This window comes from Meriones unguiculatus, chromosome 12 (genome assembly GCF_030254825.1).
Source record: "Meriones unguiculatus strain TT.TT164.6M chromosome 12, Bangor_MerUng_6.1, whole genome shotgun sequence".
Lineage (NCBI taxonomy): Eukaryota > Metazoa > Chordata > Mammalia > Rodentia > Muridae > Meriones > Meriones unguiculatus.
The window spans coordinates 96,902,197-96,923,017 of record NC_083360.1 but is presented as its reverse complement, the minus strand read 5'-3'; the positions used below and the strand labels follow the sequence as shown (position 1 = coordinate 96,923,017).

At 41.0% G+C, this 20,821-nt stretch overlaps 1 protein-coding gene across 4 annotated transcripts in view; it reads right to left on the bottom strand.

Moving 5' to 3' along the window:
* The window catches only part of Rel (REL proto-oncogene, NF-kB subunit), a 59,666-nt gene that overhangs the window by 22,330 nt on the left and 16,515 nt on the right, over positions 1–20,821 (bottom strand). For 2 of the 4 annotated variants that reach the window (XM_060365140.1, XM_060365141.1), the window contains exons 4-10: positions 19,160–19,251; positions 16,045–16,185; positions 13,327–13,431; positions 13,010–13,222; positions 11,936–12,004; positions 11,741–11,812; positions 10,500–10,789 (exon numbers count right to left, since the gene is read on the bottom strand). In XM_060365140.1, coding sequence (XP_060221123.1) covers positions 10,500–10,789; positions 11,741–11,812; positions 11,936–12,004; positions 13,010–13,222; positions 13,327–13,431; positions 16,045–16,185; positions 19,160–19,251 — 982 coding nt within the window. Of the gene's footprint in view, positions 1–7,542; positions 10,790–11,740; positions 11,813–11,935; positions 12,005–13,009; positions 13,223–13,326; positions 13,432–16,044; positions 16,186–19,159; positions 19,252–20,821 lie in introns of those variants that run through there. The other 2 variants (XM_021626576.2, XM_021626571.2) reach the window with 2 other exon arrangements.

Below are 20,821 nucleotides of genomic sequence, written 5' to 3'. Positions count from 1 at the left end.
ATGGTACATGCCTTTAATTCTGGCACTCAGAGAGGCAGAGGCAGACTGACTGATGTGAGTTCAAGGCCAGCCAGGACAGCTCAGGCCACACAGAGAAACCCTGTCTGAAGGTGGAGGTGGCAAACACTGGATTGCAGCAACAACTACTGAATTAGGTCAACCTGCACACGTCAAAGATGTTTTAGCATCAGACGAACTCAGGGGATATGTTACGTGGGGAAGAGGTTTTGCCTATATTTCCATACGTGATGAAAGACTGGGTTGCATGAAAATTGATAAAGATCCAATCCAACCGAATAAGAGAAGCTTTCAAGTGGAAGGCATGACTCAAGGGAGAGATGAAGAAAGACAACAATGCAGATGACACAGAAAGCAGATCCCCTTTGCGTGGAGACAGCTTCACAAACCAGCTGAAGAGAGACAGACAGTTCATCAGACTGGCAGACTGGAAAAGCTTGATGCTGAAAAGGACTGTTGCTGAGGACAGATGACCAGGACTGCAATTACGGAGGATCATTGCATCAGTGGCTGAGTGGATCTTCAAAAGGACATTTGGACCGTTAAATCTGTGATAATGAGAATTGTTTCTATTGTAAAAGTTAAACTGCGTGCAATCTTTAGCTTAAACAGAAAGGAGGAAGTTGTAGGGGAATTTTAATTCAGACATGGCTGCTCTGGCAAGAGATCACATCCCAAGATCTTCTAGGACTGTGTGATCTGGCTGGAATACAAACACGCCTTTAATCCAGAAGACAGAGGCAAGCAGATCTGAGTTCAAGGCCAGCCTGATAAAGAGCAAGTATCAGGTAAAGAAAAGCTTAGGTCCAGGTGTGGTGTACACTCCTTTAATCTCAAACAATGAAGGTAAAGTTTGTAGAAGAAAGCACCCTTGTTTGAAAGAGATGTCTAATTGAGTGGCAGAAAAAGTGACAAATCAGAGAAAGATTTGACAGAATAAGATATGCCCAACTCTCACAAGAAGAAAGAGAAAAGGAAAGCTACTTAAGGGACAATGGGAGAAAGAGGAGGCAGGTTTTTGTTTTTAACCAGTACAGTAATAGAGAAATGTGTTTCAGAGGAAGAAGTCAGGTGAAGACCGATGAACCAGAGAATGAGAAGGAGCCAGATGATTAGAAAAGACTGCTGGAGATAGTTTGAGGTCAAGCAGAGCAACTCAGGGACAGAGAGAGAAAAGCCATATTGAATAAGTTAACTGGGAGAGCAGTTTAAGCCAAAACAGCTGAGTTGAACTAGCCAGCTATGAGTTCAGAAAGGGTAAGTATATTAAGCAGTAAGTCTCAGAGGCTAAAAACATTCTAGGCTTAGGTTAGATTGTACGGAGGCTGGAAGCTTCCGGGACTAGGCCTAGGTTAGCAGAAAGAGGCAGCAAGCCTCCCACAATTGAACCAGGCGAATAAAAGTTCATTTTACAGTATACATCTGATAACAGGTTGCTATCCAAAACTCAACCCAATAGCAAAAACACAAAGGATGCATAGGTGTGGTGATACCTTTAATCCCAGCACTCTGGAAGGAGGAGCAGGCAGAGCTCTGAGTTAGAGGCCAGCCTGATCTACTTAGCAAGTAATAACACTACATGTTTAAAAAAGAAAGGATGTAGTTGGTAAAATGGACCAAAACCCACTATATATGTTCTCAAAAGAAAAAAGGCCAATAAGGCAATAAAGAAAACCTCATTAATCATCAGTGAATTGATATGATACCACTTCATACTTATTAGAATGGCTGTTACTAGTAAGAGGGAAGATAGGGGCTAAAGAAATGGCTCAGCACTAAGCATACTTGCTGATCTTGCAGAGGATCCATATTCAGTTCTCAGCATCCACACACACAGGTAAGAAGCTGGTAAAACATGCAGTGTGGAGAAACCCTGCAGTGTTGGTGAGAGTGTATGTTGTCCAGTTATTATGGGAGTTCCTCGATGAGAAAACCAGAACTACTATGTCATCTAGCAATCCCATTCCTGGGTTTATGTCTACATTCCAGATATACAATGAAATGGTATTCAGCCATTAAAAATAGGAAATCCTGTCATTTATAAAAATGAGGATAAACACAGAATAATGTGAGGCACAGAAAGACAAAAACATGATATAATTTATAGATGAAATCTAAAAATGCTGAAGTGATGTTGGAAGCTCGGAGTGCACTTGAGAGGAACTGGGGAAGTGACTGGTCAAAGGACACAATTTTGGAGTCATCTTTAAAGAATAAAATTGGGGCAGGTGAGATGGTACAGTGGGTAAGGGTACCTGCCCCTAATGTGATGACCTGAGTTTTGATTCATGGAACCCACATAATGAAAGGAGAGAACTAACCCTGCAGGCTGTTTGCTGGCCTCCACACATGCTCTCACACACAAATAGACGAATAACATTTGATAAAGATTTGAACCTAAAACTGTGTGAGAGAAAGAACACACAGCCCTGTGCTCCCTCTCAGCCTCTGCTCTCTTCCATGGCCCCTCACCCCTCACCCCGTGTGAGGGCTCTGAGGCAGCCACCTGCAAGCCATGAAGAGAAGTCTCAAAGAACCTGACCACACTGCCACCTGGAGATGGCTGCTGAAAGAATCAGACTAACTTTGTAACCTATGTTTCTTTTAATTGCCTTATAACTTATATTTTCAAGTTTTAGGCCCATGTTAAAGCCTCTTAGAGCTTCTCCAGAAAGCCAAGGAATGTAAAAGTTCCTGACATCAGCTATCTGTGAGGGCAGAGAAAAGGAAGAGAACAAGCAGAGATCCCTACTAAATGGAGAGTAAATCACCGGCTAGCGACTGTAAAAGAAGCTTTGTTTGGAAACCAAGATGAGTTAATTGCTCTCCCACCTTTAACTGTAGCTATATCTCATATGGCAGGAAATTCCAAACTGACTTGAAGATCAGATATTTACGACAGGGCTGACCGAACCTAAGGGTGACCAGAACTAACCAATTATTTTAAAAGTTAAACATCTCATCCAGTCCCAAATCGCCAAGATAGCAACCCCAGGAGATTCCCGCCTTATGTCTTTTAAAAACCTAGGGTCTTTTGTCTCCCGGTGCCACTCCTTGCTGACCAGCAGGGGTGACCCCATTGTGCAATGGTCAGAATGAACCTCTAGCGATTTTTCATCGATGGATGATTAGTTTCCTGAGTTCTCCTCATACCTTCTTATATGTAGGCTCTTGCTGGGCCTAACGGCTACCTCCTAGTCTGCAGAAACAAGCAGAAACAAGCTGGATGTGGTGGCCCACGACTTTAATCCCAGCACTCAGGGAGCAGAAGCGAATCGCTGTGAGTTTGAGGCCATCCTGGTCTACAAAGCAAGTCCAGGACAGCCAAGGCAATGCAGAGAAACCTGTCTCAAAAAAAAAAAAAGGGGGGGGGGGGAAGGAGCAACAGAAGGAGGAGGAGGAGCAGGAGAGAAGGAGGGGGAAGGGAAGGGGGGAGAAGGAAGAAGGGGAGGAGGAGGAAGAGGAGAAGAAGACAGCTAGTGTAGTTCCAGGACAGCTTGAGCTACAAAGTAAGACCCTGTCATGAAAAAGCAACAACAACAAAAGCCATTTCTTCTGTTAAGTCTCTTCTTGAGACTACCATTTCAAAGAGTAGTTACAGATAGAAGCACATCCTGAGAACATTTTATAAAGATGCCTAATGTCTCTAAACAATCCCAAATAACTACCCCTTATAACAAAAAAGTTAAAAACAATAAGGAAACGTCATTGATACTTCGATAGCAAATAGCAAAGTTTTAGAAATATTTTTAGAAAATGGTTTATTTGTTATATCACCAAGAAAAAAAAAATCACAGTATACAAAGATATTACAAAAGTAACACAATATTCTGTACAATAAAATACATCTTTACATTAAAAAAATATTTCATCTTGATATAAAGGTATCAGTATCAGAACTTAAAAAAACAATTCATTATTTATCATCAATCATATAAAATCAGTTTCAAAGCAGAAAGCTCAGTGGTAGAGCACTAACTCTAACATGTATGAGAGAGACCCTGGGTTCAATTCCAGTATGATGCCCCCTTCCCCTTCTCTCAAAAATGTAGAGTGTGGTGACATATGCCTACAATCCCAGTACTCAGAAGGGAGAGGCAGAAGATATTAAATTTAAGGTAAAAACAACAACAAAAGATTTCACTTTTTTGTACGGATCTATTAACCAATGATATTTTAAAATTATTTGACTGATGATTGACTGAGGTCTCTAATGTTGCCCAGGCTGAACCAGAATTCCTACCCTCCAGCCTCAGCCTTCTAAGTGTTGAAAGCTGCAGGCATGTGTCACCATGGCTGGTTCACTAGGAGGTCTAGAGAAGATTGGATGTCATGCAATTCTCCCACAGGACTCCAGCCTTATCTTAATCCACAGTTCAGGGGAAGTTACACTTTGGTTAAAGAAGCTTAGAAAGAGAATTAGACAAGATGAATTTGGTATTTTAACAAAAAATTTACAGATCTGCTGTTGGGAGCTGTTGATCTGGCAGCTTCTTTGATATTTAAATCTCAGCGGAAAGACTGCTTTTACCAGGCCTTCACTGAAGTCAGGGAAGAATTTGTAAATCCATCTCCTTTTGTTTGTGACAGCAGGTGGGATAGCTAGTGAAGATCACACCTCTTGCTTCACCTCCTTGTAAATTTAACCCATTGTTCTGAGCTGTTTTTACTCTGGTTTAAAAGCTCTCTGCAATAAAGTCAGGCGGCTGCTGGCTGGTCGGGTCTGGAGCCTCTTGGAAAAGTTCTATGTGTGTTGTGTGTTAGTTTATTAATTTTAATCCTCACTCCCAACTCAAGAACCATTTGACTCTGCTGGCAGGCTCTGGCAATCTGCTAATAGCCCTAAAACATTTGTTGAGGAACCAACTTTGTAATATATATATATATATGTATATATATATATATATACATATATATATATATATATTGAATTCAAAGTATTCAATGAATTTTGTTTGTGAGGATTTTGTTTGTTTGTTTTATAATGTTGCTCCATGTAGTCCTGGCTATCCTGGAACTTGCTCTGTGGATCAGACTGGCCTCAGACTTACAGAACTCATTGACTGTCTCTGCTCCACAAGCGCTGGGATTACCCGAGTGCTGGGATTAAAGGCGCCACCACCTGACTTGTTTGTGATTCTTTAAAGTTCCAAAAACTTGAAAAATATAAACAACAAAAACTCCTCAAGTTGTTAGGAGGCAGAAACAGGCAGACTTGTGTGAGTTGCAGGCCAGTCAGGGCTACAACAGGGTACCCCGCCTCAAAGCAAAACAAAAAAACAAGCAAACCAAAAGACCCTCTGCAGCTGTAGAAACAAGCTGATTAAAGAAGTAGCAACCGCCTCAGAGCCATGCTTGGAAAAGTGCAGTTGCTTGTTAAAAAGTTTAAAAAGTTAAAAAGTCTTTATAGTAAAAAAGAGGGTGGGGCACAATGCAGAGTACAGACCACTGCCTCAGACTGGGGATGCAGAGGCAGGCGCGCCTTTGAGTTCGAGGCCAGCCTGGTCTAAAGGGTGAGTTCCAGGACAACAGGCTACACAGAGAAACCCTGTTTGGGAAAAACAACCCCCCCCCCCCAAAAAAAAAAAACCCACCACCAACAAACAAACAAAAAAAAAAACCAAAGCAAGACAAAAAACAATGAGGATGCAGGTGGGTTTTTGGTCTTTTTGCATACATGAAAAAAAATGTGATTACTTTTGAGATTTGACCTTATCTACTATTGACCTCATGCTTTAAGTTCTGCCAGGATGTTCAGTTAAAATATTAATGTGAGCCAGGTGCAGTAGCACATACCTGAAATCCCAGCACTCTGGGAGGCAGAGGCAGAGACAGATAGATCTCTGAGTTTGAGGCCAGCCTGGTCTACAAAGTGAGTCCAGAGGAACCCTGTCTTGAAATCTATATTCGTGTGGCTATGTCTTAAAGGGAAGACCCTGGATCAACCTGACTGAGGCCTTCACCCCTCCTGCCACCGCTGGGCTTGCAGGAGTCGCGTGGGCTTTGCGCAGAGGACACAGAAGCAGTCTAGCCTCTGCATACTCAGCCTCTGAAAACAAACCTGAAATCTTGCAGTGGCAGCTTCACACATGTCAAAGTACTCCCAATGACAAACCCAATTTTTACAGAGAAATCCAGTCACACATTTTCAAAGTAGAGCCAATAACCAATATTTCCCTTGATAAGAAAGCATACTCTGAAAGAGTAAGGCCTCCAAAAGCTTCTCCACAGCTGTCAACTTAGACATTAGTCTCAAGAGAAACCTGTGTCATAGTCTCACAAAGCGTTTCCTCCCCTGTGACTTTTCTCTCCTGGGTGATGAGTGACTAGAATGTTTGGATAGTAGACCAATCAGGACTACATGAGGAACACAGCTATTGGTTTGTTATCTTTGACTCACATATTGCAACTGAAAGTGTTTCTTTTCAGACATCACTTAGTACAAAGCACACCCTGGGAAGCATGAAGGCCAGGTTTTTGTTTTTCTGGGGGGTGGCACTGAATCTTGGGCTGTGCATGCTAGGTGCTCCACCACTGAACTATACCAAAGAACAATCCCTACCGCCACCCCCATTTTCACTTGATGTTTTGAGATAAGAACTCACAAAGTTGTTCCCTTGAACTCACTCTGCAGACAGGGCAGGCCTTGAACTTGTGATCTGTGTGCCGGAGTATCTGAGATTACAGGCCAGAACCAGCAGACCTATCAAGGCTAACTGACTAAAACCAGTCTCTCTTCTTTATATTTTTTTCACACTGTCTAAGAGCTTATGGTAATTTTTCAATATATTAATTTATGATTAAAACAATATGGTACAATTATCCTGGATCGCCAGTTCTAGGTCTCACCATGGAAAATGTAGTTTTTCTGAGGCTGTGGAAACAAGCCAGAGCACAGTAAGACAAACTGACAACCCAGTTACTCTACACTAAGATTCTTTTAATGGTGAATTAATTAGCAAAGGAAAAGGCTGTTAGGACAGGAAGTCATCAGGCTCTGATGACAGGGGTCAGAACAGAAGTTTAGAGGTGCTGATAAGAACCTCTGGGGTCCCAAACACGGTGGCTACACAGTTTTTACACAAGCAAAACTTCTTCACACTGTACCTCAAAGTTCCCATGTTTTTATGGTTGACTGAATGTATGATTCCTCTTAAGAAAAAACCATCTTTAAGGACAAGAGTACAACATCATTCGCCTCTTATTTTCTACACAGAACATAGTACACTGTACAATACACAGTCACAAGGATGTCATCTAATTTAAGACATGAATGCTGGCTACAGACATCTGTGCAGGCAAACTGTCACGGGTACTTCAGGGGCACTTGAGACACAACAAGCCACATGCAGAGGCAGGATTTCCACCTGATACTGTTGGTACTATGATTTCCAAGAGAGCTGCTTTGGGTCTCAAAGGGCCGCAGGGTAGTTTTTGTGCTTTTCTTTTATAATGTTGTTGTCGTAATTCTGGGTATCAAACACAGGGCCGTGGTCCACCACAAAGTTATGTGCCAATGTCTGCATATTTCTTTTTTTTTTTTTAAGAAGAGAAAGGCCGTTTGCCAGAAGAAAAGTATGTCTCACAAGACAGGTCATCTAGGCCTGTTTTTCCTGAAGGGTGAAACACTTTTCTCATTAAAAACCATATCCTCAAATATGATTTTTATAATCACCCTCCCATTTCTAACAAATAGCTACCATTTATTCAGCACCAATTATGCCAGAGTCTGTGTCAAGTGCTGGAGCCCCAGAGTGAGACGCACACTTAACTGACTTAAGTCTGTAGTACGGGAGCATAGCACACAGCGGCACCTCACCTCAGCTGCAGCAGCAGGACCCAACCCTCCCTGCAGAGAAGCCTGCTGCAAGGTAAGTGCTGGGAGCAGAGACAGAATGGGCTACATATATGGAGGTCCGCGGGGAAAATTCAACATGCTCCAACCACAAAGTTAAAAGGAATAGGGTGCTTAAAAAAAACTTGAGCATATGGAAAAGATACTCATTGGAGAAAAAGAATGAAGAGATGCAAAAGCCTTTGAGTAGGAAGACTCAAAAGGACTATGTATGAATTGAGGAAAATCAAATATGACTGAGCTTTCTGTTAAATATATCTAGTGTCAGCAGTAATGCAACTGGGAAAGCAGAGTGTAAGAGAAGGCAGTTGATATGAGCATTCACACAGCATGAGAGAAAGCTGCCGCTGTGGTCTGATGAGAGCACCTCCTGAGGGCTGGGCTTAGGAACCTAGGGGATGCGGTCCCTCAGCAGGCTGCAGGCTGTGGACAGGGCAGATGAGTAGGGAAAAAAGACTTGGGATTTGACAAGGAATGGGGTGAACTAAAGACAGATAGATGTGAGAAGATGGAGGCACAGCACTTCAAAGTTAAACGTGGAAGGAAGGGGCACCATGTGAATAGGGTTTTTGGAACTTTGGGGGATATTTTTCAGCACTTCCTTTAAAGCTCAAGAAGATATTTATTCTGTTTATACAAAGGAAGCAAAAACTAAATGGTGATGCGAGGATACTGGGGAAAGGAGGAAAGATGTAGTGGAAAGTGGAATTTGGATCCCTTCAAAGCCAGGTGAACACAAATGCAACCAGGGAGTCATGCAGCAAATGTGCTGTAAGTTCTAAGATGAGCTGTGATCAGCCAGTAGCACCTGGAAGTAAAACATCAACTGCAAACACTCCACACAGATGTAGAAGTACCTTGCTTCAACTTGGAGGAGAGACTGTGAGACGAGTCAATGTGCAAGCACCATCTGCTGAGCGTTCTAATAGCTGTGTCTGTCAGTGCCCGCTCATACAAAATGCCTGTGATTAGTCTGAGCTGGGCAGGCATGCCTCTCCCAGCAAAGCTCTGCCTACAATCCCCAGCTCCACATGACCTTGGTGTGGGGTATACACTGGTCATCCCAGCATTCCAGAGGCAGAGCAGGAGGAGCCTAAGGTCAAGGTCACCTTTGGCTACATAGCAGGTTTGAGGCCATCTTGTCTCAAACAAAAGTTCAAAAGAGGTGGTCAGCTTTGCAAATATATCGATGGAATGGCCTTCTGGATTTACTGATTGGACAAATATGGGAGACAAAAGAAGAATCAAGGGTGACATCAACGTTTTTGCCTTAGCAGCTGGAAGCCTGGCATGACAATTTACAGTGGCGAAGACTGAAGGACAAGAAGTCTGAGAGAAAAGTTCAAAACTTAGGTATGAATATACTAGGCTAAAACAAATGTTATGTTTTCTTTTTTCTTCCACAGGGGTTGAACACAGCAGCTTGCAAATGTTAACCAAGCCCTACCACTAGGTCACAGCCTTAATCTTTTCTATTTTTGAGACAAAATGTTCAGCCCAAGCTGGTACTGAACTTACTATATAGCTCAGGTAGGGAGATGACAGACATGAGCCAGACTATCTGGTTAATTCTTCATAGAGAAGTAGACATGCTTTATGAGATCAAAGGTGGATCAAAGGCATCTAATGAAGAAAAGGCTCCAGAAAAACTCTTTTTCTTGAAACTATGGGCATAAAGCTAATTTCATAAGTTTAAAGATAAGGGTCTAAATAATATAGAATAGAAAAAAAAATCTTCCATGCGTTGAAAACTCACTTCAGCACGTGTGACATTCTCTCTCTCTCTCTCTCTCTCTCTCTCTCACAAAATACCAAGAACTCTCAGAAAACCCCTTAGGGGTCACTTTGGCCTATGGGCCTCAACAATAATGAATTTATTTCCCAATGGCATAGCCATTACATGGTTTACCTTATATCTGCTTGAAAGCAAATATCAGTTCATTTAACTAATACATTAATACGTTATGAAAGACACATAGCTTGTCTTGGAGAAATATGGAAAACAGTTCACATTGAGCACATGTACTTTAGGCCTATCTTTCAAAGTAAGAAACAGCAGAGCCTTGCAAAGTTCCTACTTCTGAACTTTCTCTTTATACTCTATACACCTAAAGTTTTATAGCTCTCTAGATTTAAGTCCTGCAAGTTATATTTTAAAAAAACTATAAGCAAGGGAATCACTCAACTGGTCACTTTGCAGAGTATCAATACTTGAATACTGACTACTCTGAACAAAATTATGATTACTTGCATCATTTGATGGTTCGGGCTCATTTATCAGGCCATTGTCTACACAGTTGAAGTTTGATCTATCAAACGCATCTGGCTGGGGAACAAAAACAGAACTGGCATTGGTGCCTGCTGATATGCCCATGGAAGACATCTGATGGAGTTGTCTCAGCGGGTCTAACCTTGAATTACATGAGGGGTTTTCAAGATTGATGCTCACAAGTCTTGGATTATCAGTGTCCCCCATGCTATCACTGCTGGTTGTCATCACATTCACAGGGCATTTAGATAGCATGCTGACATCAGAAAGACTATATAAGTTAGCCGGTGACATGGATGATGTTTCCATTCCAGCTAGGCCATCAGTACCATAGAGGCAAGCGTTAGAAGCACTTACATCGCTGGCGCCAGGCCCGTCCAGGAAAGGAAGGATGCCTTGCGGATTAGAGGAAAGGGTCCCCGCTGAGAAGCTACTCAGTGTGTCTGTGCTGGCTGGCTGTGAGGTGGGGGGGGTCACTGATGCCCAGCTGGCGGGCTGATGGACCACTGAGGGTACGGCTGGTGGATGATGTGGCAATCCACTTGAGATGGAAGCAGACGAAGAGTAGTAGGGTTCGGCTTGACTTGGGACTCCTGAAGACCTGGGCATTTCTGCTAAAACTGTACCATGAGAAAACAAGTTTGATTCTGTAGAAAGAAAATATATTTTACAGAGTAAGAAGAACAAATTGATGTAGAGCATTATTTCTGAATTAAAATTATAAGAACACACTAAAAATTTTCCAGGGAACTGATACATTGCAAATAAAAAAAATTAAAGCACAAAATTCATTACATGAATTGAAAGCTACATTCTGTAACATGTAAACTGCTTTATAAATAGATGAAAAGTGATTTTTATAAGTTATTTTGGCACATGTAATTTTCTTCCAGTTAAATATGAAAATCCAGCTTCTTGTACCATATAGGTACATTTTTAAAATGTAGAAGATAAATATTAGAATTTCAATTAACAGGTATCCAACAGCCAAAATCATCTTATAATTTCAACTTTTAAAAGAAAATGGAGAGATGAAGAAGACATCCATCCATTCGGGAAGACTGAAAACTACACATAGTTTTAAAGGCTTATTAAGATATGATCCTAAGGTCTTACAAAATTCCACATCACAAAAACCTGAGGAGAAATTTCTATATTTATTTACATATTACACAAGTATTATACAAACCAGGATAAAGTACCAACTTAAGAATGTAAGATGGAGAACTTGCTAGGGGCTCACAAGATACCTTCTATAAACGGCCAGATAAAGATTTCTGGGGTGAACAATGTGTGCTGGAACTATTTGACTCTGTTGCTGTGGCAGAATTAAGAGGGGCTGGGAAATGACAGCAGGGGCTCAGCATGTCTGAGGTCCTTCCCATGCCTACCACATCTATATCATTTTCTGTGGCACACGGAATTTACCAGTGTATGAATAAAATCCCCCAAATATAGTCAGTTTCATACACAACCTTCAGAGGTATAGTCCAGTACAATTCAATACTGAAAGTATGAAAATCTGTAGAAAAGAAAAATATTCAAAAAGCATTTGTTAGTAAAAAGTGAAATCGCAGTATTGTATAGGGATGAAATACCTTTTTTGATGAATCTTCCTTCTCCAATCGACCCCCCTGGGACAGTTCTTGGTCTCTCAGGAAAGCTAGCTGCTATGATAAAGGTTTTCTATTATTAAACGTAATTTGAAAAATATTTCCTCATTTAAAAATCTTTAAAAACAAAATAAATAAAACAAATATATTTATATATAAATTAATCCAAAATATTCTTACCACAATCTTGCAGCAGTTTATGAAAAAGCAGAGTTGTCTTTTGTTTCTTTGACTTATTGCCATATGCATCTGATTAAAAGGGAAAACAGGAAAGCAGTGAATCATGGGATTCAACCTCCCTTCACCATGAACAGGTGCATTTTCAGCATACAGAAATGCTCCAAACAAATGCAAGTAATATGGACCTCTAAGTACATTACTTTGCAATATATCCTTTATCAGTTGAAAAGGATGCTTTTAGTAATTTTAAAAAAGCTTAAAATAGTCATTTTTCACCCTAAAAACACCTGTAAGTCAACTTAAACTAATGAAATAAGTCTGATAAGATATAGACCAAAACAGATACCACTTTCTTATTAACAAATTTCCTAAGCCAGGTACAGTGGTGCATGCCTGTAATCCCAGCACTCGGAAGACAGAGACAGGCAGATCTCCGAGTTTGAGGTCAGCCTGGTCTACAAATAGAGTCCAGGACAACTAGGACTACACAGAGAAACCCTGTCCCGAAAAACAAAACAAAAACAAATTTCCTACCTATAAAAGGGCACAATAAGTATAAAAATAAATCCAATATATACATATATAAAAAGAAAATATGATCTAACAATTCAAGAACTCTAAAATTATTCAAACCCTCCTAAGAAATGTAAAGAGCACGGAAAAAAAAAAAAAAAAACCCAAACAAAAAATAAACAACTTACAACTTGTAGAAAAGATATAGATTCTGAATATGTAAAACTGTACACGTTTATCTTCAATGTTACTGGCATGCCCGGCTCAAGAGAGTGGTCACTCCTCGAGCTGAGGGCAGAGCGCAGCCCACTCAGCACTGGCCGGCGTGCGGGGACCCTGAGTTCTTCCAAGCGCAGCAAAAGGCGGCGGGAGCACAGGGCGCACCGCTGCGCTCCCACAGCCAGGCGGGGGCAGGGGGCCGCTCACTCGTCCTCAGCCACACAGCGAGCTCAGGGACGGCACAGGGCGCAGGAGACTGCTTGCTTACACACACACACACACACACACACACACACACACACACACACTCTGTGTATATGCATTACTATCAATTTGTCACACCTTTTTCATCTGGCAGGTATCTAAAATCCATAGATTCACTAACTTCCTGGTCAGAAGGTCTCCGCAGCTGCATTTTCACTGTCACAGGCTCCAATATAGCTCTGCAATATGGAGGAGTCTTGAAAACAATGGCCACTTGGCGGTGTACATCAGCTTGTGAAAAAATACCTTTGGCTTCCCAGTCATTCAACACAAAACGAACTTCTATATCATCTAGTAAATAAGATGCCAAAGAATGATAACAATGGAGAAACAGTAAAATACATATTTTAATCAAATACACATTACCAATTCAATTAAACAAAACTGATAAATACCTTTCTGAACTTTGTCACAAAGTAGAAATATTTCATCTCCTCCTCTGACACTTCCACAGTTCTTGTTTACACGACAAATCCTTAATTCTGCAGTATTTGGGGCACCTAAATATAAAGGATTTTTAAAAATGGGTCTCAGTATTGCCTTAGTTAATGTTACTATTGCTGTGATGGAACACCATGACCAAAAGCAACTGAGGAGGAGAGAGTTCTTTCCCACACAGTTCCATGGAACAGTTCATCATCCAGAGCACTAAGGGCATGAACTCACCCAGGGCAGGAACCTAGAGGCAGGAGCTGATGCAGAGGCCACGGAAGGGTGCTGCTTAGTGGGGTGCTCCTCGTGGCTTGCTCGGCCTGCTTTCTTACAGAGCCCAGAACCACCAGCCAGCCCAGGGGTGGCCCTCCCAGTGGACCACTAAGAACAGCCCACAGGCTTGCCTATAGCCAGATCTTATGGGAACAATTTCTCAACTGACGCTCTTTCTCTGATGACGCTAGCTGTGCCAAGCTGACATAAAACTAGCCAGTGCAAGCATTATATTTTACTATGTTTGTAAGGAGAAGAATTTGACGAAAATATTTTAGAGAATAAACAAAAACTTTAATGTACAGATAAAGGAAACTAAATATTTTGTGTCTGTTGTGCAAGTGTTGAAGTATGTGTAAGTGTAGGTGAGCATGTGTCAGGTATCTTGTGCTGCCAGCCCTCGATCTCCACCTCTTTTGAGACTGTTTGCAGCTGTGCACACTGGACGAGCCGGCCTTTGAACCTGAGCAATTCCCCTGCCTCTTCCTTCCATCTCTCTGTGACTACAGCAGTCTTCTTATAGCATGCCTATCTCCCTATGGCAGTGCAGGATCCTGCCCAGGACTATTCTGACAGTTGTCCAAGGCATCCAAGGCTCTCTGGTGAGATCATCTACTACTATGGCCCAGTATTCTACATGCAAAGCAGGCAGAACACACACTACTGATGAGTTTGTGTGAGTGTGTGTATGTGTGTGTGTGTACAAAATATTTTGGATGAAAGTCTTAAAATATTTTCAAATGAAATTCTATATCCTTTGATGTAGTGTTTGTCAAAATCTATGCTTCTAAAAGCAAATGCCAGAAATATTGGTACAAGATCTGAACATTCAGGAGCCAGTGAGATGGTTAAGTAGGTAAAGGTGCCTGTTGCACCTTTGACCCCAGGGATACAAATGGGAGGACAGAAGTAAGTCCTGCAAGTTGTCTTCTAACCTACACACACAGACAGACAGACAGATGACAGAGAGATGTGTTTAAAATGCACACATAAATTTATTTCAGTATAATGCTTACAAAAAAAAAAATCAAAAACAAAAGGAAACAAGCCAAATATCCTTTAACTGGGTAATGATTTCTTAAAATTAATATATAGCCATATAAAAATATGCCAGGCAAGGTGGCACAGGCCTTTACTCCCATCACTTAGGAGGCAGAGACATAGGCAGGGGCAGAGGCAGAAGGCAAGAGACAGAAAGGAAGAGACAGAGGCAGAGGCAGAAAGGCAGGGACAGAGGCAGAGGGATCTCTGTGAGTTCAAGGCCAGTCTGGTCTACAAAGTGAGTTTAGGACAACCAGGACTGATACACAGAGAAACCCTGTCTTAAAACACAAAAGAAAAGAAAATATGCAGTTGCTGAAAACCTAAGTGGGGCTTGCGGTGTAGCTCATGCCCTCGGTTCCTTGCCAGCAATGTTTACAAAGAAGAGAGGGCTGAAAAGATGGCTCAGAGGCTAGGAGCACTAACTGTTCTTCCAAAGGTCCTGAGTTCAATTCCCAGCAACCAGGCTCATAAACATCTATAATGAGATCTGGTGCCTTCTTATGGCCTGCTGGCACACATACAGGCAGAATACTGTATAAATAATAAGTAAGTAAATAAATAAATCTTTAAAAAAAAATGTGACTGAAAAAGGTTCAAGATACATTGCTGAGAAAAAAGTTTTGGAATCTTTTCTTTTCTTTTCGTCTTTTGAGACAGGATCTCATATAACACAGGATGGTCTTGAACTCATTATTCTTAAACACAGCCAAAGATAACTCTGAATTCCTGATCCTCCTGCCTCTGCTTCCCAAGTGCTATGATTATAGGCATGCACTACCACTACTGGCTTGGAAAGGAGTTTTTAAAAGAGCATTGATCCTTTTTTTAAACGTTGCTAAAATTAGTACATGAATGGTGGTCATGAGAAAGATGGCGGTGTCTGTGTTTGTACAAGGGAGCTGCAATGTGTGCTTGAGGACAGTGGCCATTTTTGCAGGAGATTAAAAGTGATTTGCTCTTCTTACCTGTGTATATATACTTTAATTTTTTTCTGTAATGAACACTGCTTCTTTTTGTTGTTTGTTTATTTGACACAGGATCTCTCTTTGTACCGTGGAACTCACAATGTAGACCAGGATGGCCTCAAACTCACAGAGATTTGCTTCTCTCTGCCTCCTGAGGGCTGGGACTAAAAGACATGCCCCACCACACACAGCTTCTTTTTGTTTCTTGAGATAAGGTCTCAATGTACAGCCTATAATGCCTTCAAACGTTACCCTCCTCCCTCATCCTTCTGACTCCTAGATGCATGAGCCACCGACTAACATACTTCTTTTCTAATTATAATAATGCTTTAAACTCTTTACAATTAAGGGAATAAAACAAGCTCGGAGCAGAGACATTAAGAACATTAAAGCACTTACGGTTGTCATAAATTGGGTTAGAAACAACGGGAGGAAGGGCAGTAGTCAGGTTGCCATGCTCATCAGGAAGGAAAACTTGAAAACACAGCCTCACCACATTTAGGTCACAGTCTTCAATGTCCAGCAGCTGCTGTTCAGGGACTGAACGTACAATGTGGTTTTTAGGATGTAGAACACACAACACTAATGGTTTACACAATTCTAAAGTCCTGTTGCCTTTCTCCGCCCAAGACAACCAATCACCTCAAGTAGCGCCCAAGTCTGCACAAGACTAAGACGGTGTCTCAGGAACAGCTTTCTTGATTGTATGCTGACTACCTAACTATATATAGTAAACTAAGACAGTTGTCTCAGGAACAGCTTTCATGATTGTGTGCTCACTACCTAACCATATACAATAAACTATAGACAGTGTCTCAGGAACAGCTTTCCTGATTGTGTGCTCACTATCTAACTATATACAATAAACTACAGCCATGCTCAGGGAGGAACTACACCAGCAACCTGGAAGGTAAGGGTAGAATCACAAACTGACAACCACAAATAAAAAATCTTACGTATGAATACAAGTTATAGACAACAGGAAATAGGCATTCTTCATTTAACATAGTATTTGGCCCTGTCTGTAATTACTTCTAAATCTAGCAAGAAGTATTGTCATCCCTGTTTTTATAGGTAAGACATTGATTTTACGGAGATGAAACTATTTGTCCAAAGTTTCACAGTTAAATGTAGAGTAGAAATCTGAGCCAGAGGGCCATACTAAATCCACACCAACATTATAGAGATGAAATTGAAGAAGGTACCAGATAATGTAACTTTATGTGCAAGTAAAGTTTGCTTAAAAACCAACTGCACATCAGGGCATTTTTATAGCTCTGAAACAAACATAAAAAAACCTGACATAGAATATAGTATAAGAACAGTCTGATATTTGAAAAGAAATCCACTTCTAAAATAAAATATTGCTGCCTTTTGAAATAATATTTTAAACATCAATGAACCGTTACTAATATAAGCCATATTAAAAAAGTATAAAATTCATTAAGTTAAAAGAAAAGTTTACTTGGAAAGTACACATTAGTATTAAATTAAAAAACTAAATATGAAGAACAATTAGCCAAACTTCCTACTATTATAAGAAATAAGCAATTAAAAACTATTTTACACAATGCCAGTCAAGTAGCCTTGGGAGTTATCCTAACACTGAAATTTATTCCATTTATCAACATTCTTAAGTCTACCATTTGAGTCTATGAAAACATGCCTGTACAACTAGGAAGGTCAAAAAGGGGCTGAAAGAGACGACTGGTTGATGAAGCACTTGCACTGCAAGCGCAAGTTTGCACCACAATGCATGTCATGAGGCCTGGTGTAGCAGTAAGCCGGATGACCCCAGTGCTGGCAAGGCAGAGGCAGGCAGGCCCTCGCCCACCTGTCAAGCTCTAAGCCAGTGGTGAGGCCGTCCTCTAGCCTCTTCACCTATGCACTCCCATCCATCCCAGGCTTGAGAAAAAAGAATGGGGTTCAGATGTTAAGATGCCAGCACCTGCGTCACAGCAGTATGCCCTCCTGGAACCATTACAGATACAGGAAGAGTACGTGACTCTTGACAGTCACATTTGAGGGCTGGAGAGATAGTTCAGGGGTTAAGAGCACTGACTGCTTTTCCAGAGGACCTGGGTTCAATTCCCAGCACCTACAGCTCACAACTGTCTGTAAGCCCTATTTAAGGGGGTCTGACAGCCTCACAAGGACAAACATGCAGGAAGAACAGCAATGAACATTAAAAACAAAAACAAAAAGCGAGGTGCTACACCCCTTTAGTTCCAGCACTCAGGGAGGCAGAGGCATGAGAATCACTGTGAGTTCAAAGCCAGCCTGGTCTACAAAGAGAGTTCATGACCGCCAAGGCTACACAGAGAAACCCTATCTCAAAAAACCAAAAAAAAAAAAAAAGTCACATTTAATAACATTGTAAACTTAAGGATTCCAGTGTCTTCATTTCAAAGGTGAGTAAAAGAAAAGACAGCCAAAAACAATGAATAGCTAGGTGCTCCTGACGGTTTACAAATAAATTTATATCATGGGGAACAAACTGTGGTATAGTCATACAATAGACTAATATTCAGCAACAAAGAACAAACTATGACTATATACTCTAACATGCTACGCTGCAAAAATTACTATGACCAAATGGAACCAGACAGCAAAGGCTATAGAATATAAAAGAATATACTTCCAGTTACATGAAAGCCTAGAAGATATTAGGTGACATAAAGGAGACGAGCTGTTGACTGGGGGAAGAGATGGAAGCAGGGAACTGATGGAGGAAGAGAAGAGACATTCTGTGTGTGGGAAATGTTTCTTTGCCTTGAGGTTACAGGAAAGACTGTATCTGCCTGGATTTATTTGTCAATAAGTGTTTAAAATATGAAAATGATATGTAAAATAAAAATAAAATGCCCAATAAACTAAAATACAAATGTATTTAGCCACACAATTATTCTATCAAAGGCAAAAAATTCTATTTTCTATAGACATGTAATATAGGATAAACCTACTAAAATCTGTACACCTAAAGAAACTAATCAAGAGGGAGGACCCTCACTAAAATGCTCAATCCCCATCCCAAAAGGCAAAGAGGAAGGACATCAGAAGACGAAAACAGGAAACAAGCTAGGAACCTGCCACAGAGGGTCTCTGAAAGGCTCTGCCCTGCAGACTATCAAAGCAGATGCTGAGATTTATGGCCAGCTGTTGGGCAGTATGCATGGAATCTTATGTAAGAAGTGGGAAATAGTAAGATCTGGAGAGGACAGGAACTCCACAAGGAGAGCAACAGAACCAGAAAATTTGAACACAGGGGTCTTCCCAGAGACTCATGTGTGGTGGCACATGCCTTTAATCCCAGCACTCATTAAGGCAGAGGCAGGTGGATCTCTGTGAGTTGAGGCCTGCCTATTCTACAGAGCAAGTCCAGGACAGCCAGGGCTGTTACACAGAGGAACCCTGTCTCGAAAAAGCAAACCAAACTAAACCAAAAGGAAAAGAAAAGAAAAAAAGTCACAGTCCATTGATATCCAAATAGTAGAAATTATAGCCAATTACTTACCATTGAAAGGATTGATTCCTGCACCTATTCTTAAAATAATAGCTTCTTTCACTTCTTTTTTCTTTACACATCGAATACCCAAATTTTGAAAACTAAAAGCAAAAAACGAAACTTTCAAAATCACATCATAGTTAAACAAAACTACGACAGAAATCAAACATATTCAACATTGAGGAGTTATCGTTCTGTCACATCCAGCTGCTGGATCATGAGCCCTGTCTCTAACTGACAGTAGCGAGAGTGACACAGCAGGCTGAGAGAACTGTTGACAGCAAAACAAAGCACACCGTGGCTCCTTAAGACAGCACTAGGGAGCTGAGGCAAGTGGAGTACCTCAGTTACCCACAACACCAGCCTGAAAAAGCACACAGAGCACTACATGGCTTTCAAATCCACTGTTGAAGTTTGCCAACAGGCCTATCAAATACACCAAGGTAGATGAACATTACAAGCAAAACAAACTAACCAACCTAAAGGAAAATTTCACCTTCTGAAGACACTCATGATCAATTTACTAAAACTGGCCATCAAGAGGCGCAAAGACCCTGACATATGCAGTTATGGTTTGCTGAACCGACAGCAGAATTAACCTATGTATTTTTAAATTGTATAGACATGGTTACTGCATTAAAAACTATCTGTATACATCACTAAACTTAAAAGTCAAGTAATTAGAGATGAGCATCAGCAATTTTGGCTTCATGAACATTTTAGAGGCTTGACAGCACTACTAGGGCAGAGGGACAATTGGTTAGAGCTGAGCACTGTGGCCCATTTATGTATAGTTCTCCACTTTGATGAGGGGCCTGGCTAGCCTTTTATATTTGATTCTCTCTGCACATTTATGCTGCCTGCCTAGCTCATCCCTGAAAAATATATAATCAAGTACAACAAAACACTGCTAGCAGCTGTACAATGTCTTGCTGTACACGTGAGGCAGTCTCAAATTTTTTCATAGACCACAGAATACACTTCATGCCATGTTATAAGATTATAATAAAAGGAGTGAAGTTTTTTTTTTTATTAGAGAGCTTTAATACTAACAATATTTAGCAACAGTTTCAAAAGGTCATTTATGGAAAACTTCTCAATAGCTACAAATATTACTCATTTGCATATGTGTAATACAGATGATAGTGGGGGAACTCCCCTACCACCACCCAGTCATACTTGTTCCCACATGGAAAAACCATGACATCATTTGAGATGGGTGGGTGTGCATAAGGAAGCAAACTCAGTGATAAGAACATCACTCTGCCTTTAACCTTCACTGGGCACCTGCAGCCAGGGGCTGCCTGGTCACTTACTCCACGCTCACGCTGCTTTATGTTCACGCTTCACGCGTGACCTCACACCTGGGACTTTAGTAACAACTAAAATAACTGCCATTTCCTTTCTCTACCTCCAACAAAAGTTATCAATTCTTAATCCTTTCTTGAAATCCTGCAACAAAATAATTCTTTTCAAAAGGAACTTTCCTTTGAAAGATTCCTAGTATGCTTCTCAGTTTTTCTCTAGTAAAAGACTTTAAAGAATTCTAAACCCTAACATACAATACCTGCTCTTGTTCCATGTGAATAATAATCACAGCAGCTATGCACATAATGTTAGAAGTAATGGGGACTTTGGAAATTCTGAGCCAGGGGTACAGTACTTATACAC